Source organism: Crocuta crocuta, unplaced genomic scaffold, assembly GCF_008692635.1.
Source record: "Crocuta crocuta isolate KB4526 unplaced genomic scaffold, BGI_CrCroc_1.0 scaffold30, whole genome shotgun sequence".
NCBI lineage: Eukaryota > Metazoa > Chordata > Mammalia > Carnivora > Hyaenidae > Crocuta > Crocuta crocuta.
The window spans coordinates 12497558-12504207 of NW_027528345.1; the positions used below are offsets into that span (position 1 = coordinate 12497558).

Sequence of the window (6650 nt, forward strand, 5' to 3'; positions counted from 1 at the left end):
TTGGGAAGGGAACCCTGTTCTGAAGATTTAGATACCAGAAAATTTTGGATTCTTTTCACATCAAGGACCATGCTATAGAGACCTAGAGGCTGATTTGAAGCAGAATGTAGAATCATGACATGGGAGACTAGAGACTGGGGATTGGACACTTTCCAGGAACCAAAGAATGCAATTCTGCAATATGCTTGTCTAGACTACACTCCAGAAAGAGGAAAAATTTGGGTTGGGCAACCACCTGGAAGAGGCAGGCCATGGGGTCTGCTGGCTGCACTTGGGAGGCAGTGACTTGCAGCAGGCTTTTAGCTCTTGAAGCTCTTCCGAGAAGAGGAGGTGGTGGATACAAACTTGACACTGGAGCTGCTGCCCCCGCCACTGCCAAAGCCCACCCCCAGGCCTCGACCACTGCCTGCACTGAAGCCAGAACCCCCCACACTGAGCCCACTGCCGAGGCCGACTCCTCCACTGCTGCTGGAGTAGAAGCTTCCACTGCCACCTCCTCCAAAACCACCGCCAAGACCACCGCCAAGACCTCCACCGAGGCCACCGCCAAAGCCACTGCCACCTCCATAGGCAGAGGACACGCTGTTTGTGATGACAGCTGCAGAGAAAGCAAGGAGAACTTGGTGAGACCAACCCACTAGATTGATCCCACACGTCCAAGTTATTTGATCCTGCTAGTACCTGCACTGTACCTGGCCCCTTTCACAAAGTAGCAAATGAGGCTCAGAACTAAGCTATTTAGTTAAAGTCCCTAACAGAAAGTTGGTGAGCATAGAAGACAAGGGATGATGCTAAGTTCTCAGCAGATAAGGACATGAGGGGAAAATGTTACAAGATGTATAGGATATAAGGCCTACCCTTTAAGAAACAAGACATGAGCCATGTTGGTTCATGTCTCTGTGTTCTTTCCCCTCTACCACCTGCTTCCCACTAAGTGTATTAAACAAATCATATATTGGGATGTGAGGTACTGGTATCTAGAAACAGCAGGATTCTGAGTTGGCGCCAAATATCCCACATTATCATCATCGTTAATGTCTGTTCAACTTTACTTACAGATGTTGACTGGTCCAACTCCTTCTCCACTCAGTCTAAAAAAAGAAAAATTAAATTCAGATTTAAAAATTCCCCAAAAGACAATACAAGTCCATGTGGATACTTCCCACAATCATGTTTAGAGCTTGTTCTGCAAACAAGGAGACTGAATGCCCAAAAGCTGCTTAAATTTGAGAAAGAGATAGCCCTCTAGAGTGACTTCCCAATGAAAAAGAGTTGACCTAAAAACAGGTTATGGGAGGAAGATTGTAATTTACATTCTCCTCCACCCATTATATGGAAAGTATGAGTAAGAGGCGATGGGAAATATGAATATGTATGAAGCAGTTTTGGCCTGGTAAGAGCTGACATTCTCTGGGAGGCTTGGCATGGACAGAAATATTTCTAACAGGAAGGATGCAGTAGTGTCAGAAGATTGCAGAAAACAGAGTAGTTTGGGAATCCACAGGTAAGTGAATTCAAGTCAGCTTGAGTAACATGAAAGGCTTCCTAAAGAAAGGGGTACTTGAAGAATGGGGAAGATATCTGTTGAGTTGCTAAGCTATTTGAAGGAGAGGAATCTGATGCTGGGAACAGGGTCAGAAAAATGAGTTGGGAAGTGGACCCAAAAGTATACAGCCAATTGATCTTTGACAAAGCAGGAAAGAATATCCAATGGAAAAAAGACAGNGCTGTATGCCTAGGTGTCATATTGAAATTGGATTAGTAAGGAATAATTATCATGCACAAGACAGTGGTCACTTGTTTCTGTGTGTGTGTGTGTGTGTGTGTGTGTGTGTGTGTGTGTGTGATTTACACCCTGTAGTGGAGAAGAAGCTCCATGTTATCAAATCCGAGGCCATCCTGGGCTTATGAAATGAGCCGTATGTTGCCCACCTGCACTCCTCGCCCTCCAGCAGCTTCCTATAGGTGGCAATCTCCACGTCAAGGGCCAGCTTGGTGTTCATCAGCTCCTGGTACTCCCTGAGCAGCCGGGCCATGTCCTGCTTGGCCTTCTGCAGGGCATCCTCCAACTCGGCCAGCTTGTGTTTGGCGTCCTTGAGGGCCATCTCCCCGCGCTGCTCAGCATCAGCAATGGCGTTCTGCAGGTTAGCACACTACAGAGGGAAAGAAGAGAGTGGGGGCACTTTAGTCGCTGAGCTAGGCCTGAGGTGTCTCATTCTGAGATTCCAGGGAGAAGCCAGTGCATTTGTCCTGGTCATGGTGGATGGTGGAACACTGAAATGTTGGTAATTGTTCCAGCTCTGTGAGCCTATGTTTGTGTGTTTATAAAAAGTAAAACAAAACCAAACAAAACAGAAGTCTCACAACCTTTCCCTACCTGCTTCTTGACATTGTCAATCTCGGCTCTCAGCCTCTGGATCATCCGGTTCATCTCAGAGATCTCTTGCTTGGTGTTGCGGAGATCATCACCGTGCCTGCCTGCTGTCTGCTGCAGCTCTTCGTACTGAGGCCAGAAAAGAAGAAAGATCCCAATCATGTGAGGGTGGAAACACTTTCCCAAAGTTCACAGGTAGGAGCTACCAAGAGGTGGCAAGTAGTGTAGTTATCTGGGGACTGGGGCTGGTTTCAGCTTTGTCCAGGTGGACCTGGTCTTAGATAATTTTCCCTTTAGTGCCTTTGCTTTCATAGAGACAGAGGTGTGGGATTCATAATGAGAATCTTCTTAAGGTTCTTGAATTTATATGGCAAATGCATGCATGGTTATTCCCATAAGTCATCCAAAGAGGCCTCAGCAGTTTTCAGAAGCCCTGTCCTTAGCATTTTGTTAACGGCCTGGAATCCTACATACGTGTCCATCCCCTCACTCAGGATATATTCACCACAGCACCCACCTTGGTCTGGTACCAGGACTCGGCTTCTGTCCGACTACGGTTGGCAATCTCCTCATACTGGGCTTTGACCTCAGAGATGATGCTGTCCAGGTCCAGGTTCCGGTTGTTGTCCATGGACAGGACCACAGAAGTGTCTGAGACATGTGTCTGCATCTGGGACAGTTCCTGTGGGGAGATTGGAAGTCAGTGTTAATATCAGGGCCATTCAAGTCTTGCACTTATTATGGTATGTCAACTTGAGAAAAGAAATAAGCCATCTACATCAAAAATTTAGATAAGTTAATAAACAATCCAAATCTAAATTACTCTGTCTACTTTTTAAAAACCTTAACAACTCTGAACCTCCAAGAAACCTCTATCATGTAAGTTCTCAGACTCACATCTTCTTGGGTGATACCTTATTTTAAAAGAATCTAGTTGCATGGTCTGCATGCTGGGAGAAAACAGAGAGGGGATGGCACTCCAGAAAGGGGAGGTGGCCAGGAAAAGAATACTTGCACCTCTAATAACTCACTCCAAACCTCACTCTACAAACTGACTGTTGAAGAGGTCTTTTGCTTTAAATTTGACTTTCTTTTTTTAAAGGGTTGGCTTCATAAGTAACAAAGTGTGAGTAGTTCCAAGGGGGAAGGAGAGACAGAGATGTGTCCACAGCGTAGGAACCACTGAAGTCAATCCTGGAGCCCCTAATTTCTGGTGATGCCCCAGTGGCCATGTCTCTGGGTCCCAAATAGGGGGCATTTCTTACCGCCTCAAAGAACATCTTCATGAAATTGATCTCGTCCATCAGGGCATCGACCTTGGCTTCTAGCTCGACCTTATTCATGTAGGCAGCATCCACATCCTAGGGAAACAGGAATGGTTGGCACTGGACCTGATTTTTACCCTGACATAAATGAACACCATCTTAAGACAGCATAGCCATAAGCTATAGGCTGTCTTCTACCCACGCACCTTCTTCAGCATCACAAACTCATTCTCAGCAGTGGTACGCTTGTTGATTTCATCTTCATACCTGGTGGTAAAAAGGATGGGAAGTGCTGATCAGCAGTTGAGGGACAGGTAAAGCCTGGGGTCTTTATTGCATAAAGACAACTGTGAGGTTGCCTTCCCTCTAGGAAGGCTCTTCTCACATCATATAGGCAGAGAGGGAGGGAACACTGGTAGTGTAAACTCCTGGGCCAGGTCCTCACCCATAAGGATATTGGTTTTTCTGTAACTGCTACCAGATAATCTTTATAGTATTGCTATAATTCAGTTGTTTCAAGAATATTCCTGTAAAGAAGCTGTGCTGTTTCTTCCCAACTCCACATCTAATCAGTTTCCCTAGTGCTTTTCCCCCCACAGCGTTCACAGTCTTGTGAAAAAAACAAACCCAAAACGACCAATCCAGGTGCTCATTCATAAAGACTAAAGCAATTATTTGAGCCCCTTAAGTTGGGTTATGTCATCAGTTCCTGCTTTGGGGGCAATCCGTGAGAAGTCCCATGCTGTACCCTTCCAGTGCACTGGGGAGAAAAGCCCCAAAGAGCAAAGATTACATGAGGGTTATTTCACCAGGTGGTACCAAGGGCACTGAGCTTGCTGCTTTAGCTGGTGGCTAAGTGCCTTACCAATGGACTGAACTTGGGCCTGGTACTTTCTAAACATGGACTGGATTCTTATCCCCAGTACTTCAGGTGTCCATGGAAAGGTATATGTGTCTAGCCCATGGGGAAGGCATCAGCGGCAGGCAGTCTGGTTATGAGGTACATCTGGGGCCAAGAAGACACCACCCGCCCCATCTCTGCTCCCCACAACCCACTTGTTCTTGAAGTCCTCCACCAGATCCTGCATGTTCCTCAGCTCTGAGTCCAGGCGGCCCCTCTCCCCCAGGATGCTGTCCAGCTGTCTCCTGAGGTTGTTGATGTACTGCTCAAACAAGGGCTCCAGGTTCTGCCTCACAGTCTTGGTGCCCTGCTCCTGGAGCAGAGTCCACTTGGTGTCCAGGACCTTATTCTGCTGCTCCAGGAACCGCACCTGGAGAGGGCAGAGTTTGAAGGTGGAGAAACTTGAATTTCAAGTCTCAATGATCAAGTCACCAGTTTTCCTCCCATTTCATGCTGGCCCTCCACGCCTCACCACGCTCTGTGCCTGGCCCTGGGCCCCAGGAGGGGAGGTCCAGTGTGAGGTGTCCGACCTCACTGTCCTATGGGAAAGAGTCCACACAGCCTGCACTGTGGGCACAGCTGGGCGGTACGTGGCCTGGTGCAATGGTGGCTGTGAAGGCACTCAGACTACTGCCCAATGAACTCATCTACCTTTCTATTCAATCAGCCCTGTCACATGAGGCATAGAATTCATCTCTTTGTCCCACAGTAATCAAGGAGCCCTTATGGGGTAATCTCTGAAGAGGAAGGAATAGAAGGAATAAGACCCTCTCTTCTAAGCTGCCAATCTAAGAAAATGGGCCAAAAAACCAGCACAGAGAAAACATCATAACAGCCAACTATGAAGATATTTCACAAAGTCAGAAAGATCTCCCTTCTTCTCTCTTTCTTTGGCATTTATATATATATATATTCATATTGTTTTTTTCAAAAAGAATCCTGGCTCACCTTGTCGATGAAGGAGGCGAACTTGTTGTTGAGGGTCTTGATCTGCTCCCGCTCCTCAGTCCTCACCCGCTGGATGGTGGGGTCGATTTGCAGGTTGAGGGGAGTCAGGAGGCTCTGGTTGACCGTGACCTCTTGGATGCCTCCGGGGGGGCACACAGGGAAGCCGGGACCACCAAAGCCACCTCCAAAGCCAGCGCCGCCACCGAGCCCAAAGCCTCCACCGGCTCCACCGCCAAAACCAAATCCACTCCCGGCTCCACCTCCGAAGCCATAGCCGCCTCCAGCACCTGCACCAAATCGGTTCCTGAAGCTGCCACCACTGGTGCTGATGGAGATCCTCTTGGAGCCTCCCAGGTTGTAGAGGCTCCGGCTGCCATAGCCACCAGCTGCACAAGCACCCCCTAGGCTGACCCTGCCAAAGCCGCCACCGCCACCCCCGGACCGGGACACGGAGGTGAAACTGGTGCGGGACACAGACGGGGTGATGGCAGAGGCAGCGCTGAAGCTACGGCCGCCCCCGCTCCGGAAGGATACACTCGACTGGCGAGACATGATGGCTTGTTCCTGGTGGAGCAAGAGTACTGGGCACTAGGGGTCGGACGCGCTGGCGAGAACAGAGCTCAGCAGGACGCAGAAGGCGGCTCTGTTACCCAGGAACTTCAGTCCCCCCTTTTTATCCTCTAGGACTGGGTTGGGCGGGAGAGCTGCCGAGCCGTGAATGATGAAGTGGGCTGGGCATGCCTGGGGGGCAGCTGTGAGCTCACCGTCACACCTGCACAGTGGTGTGGGGTGCAAACGCTTGCTTCCTGGCAGGCTGTGCTTGGTTAGGAATAACCTTGCCTTGCAGCGCTGATGTCTTGGCAGAAAGTTGGCGATGCTGCCAGCCAGTCTCTCTTCGCCGTGGGGGCCCGAGGCTGTGAGCACCCAAGAAGGGCACCAGAAAGTAAGGGGGCATTTGGCCGATACCCTAAGGGGTCCTTACAAGAACAGGGGTGTGATCAACTATCTCAGCACGGTGTACACTGTCCGTGAACTGGGGGCAAAGTGAGTCCCCCACTGGCAGGGATCCACTCTTTTTACTCTTTTAAGCAAGAGGTTGCTGCAGGGATCTTGGCACTTGGAAAGGCAGCTGTGACCCCAAAGCTCAGCTATGTGCTAGATG

The 6650-nt window shown here is 49.2% G+C and overlaps 1 protein-coding gene across 4 annotated transcripts; it reads right to left on the reverse strand.

Annotated features, from left to right (window-relative positions):
- Positions 1-299: 299 nt before the first annotated feature.
- On the reverse strand, positions 300-6040 carry KRT5 (keratin 5). Of its 4 annotated transcripts, none has more exons than XM_077753602.1 (10): positions 5489-6040; positions 4696-4910; positions 3846-3906; positions 3640-3735; positions 2892-3056; positions 2378-2503; positions 1933-2153; positions 1057-1091; positions 530-598; positions 300-493 (listed from the first exon to the last, which is right to left on the reverse strand). In XM_077753602.1, the coding sequence occupies exons 1-10, from the start codon at positions 6038-6040 to the stop codon at positions 300-302; spliced, it is 1734 nt and encodes a 577-aa protein (XP_077609728.1). The 4 variants fall into 4 exon arrangements, with proteins under 4 accessions (XP_077609728.1, XP_077609727.1, XP_077609729.1 ...); XM_077753601.1 differs by having other exon boundaries at positions 300-496; XM_077753603.1 differs by having other exon boundaries at positions 300-454; positions 509-598.
- Positions 6041-6650: the final 610 nt, after the last annotated feature.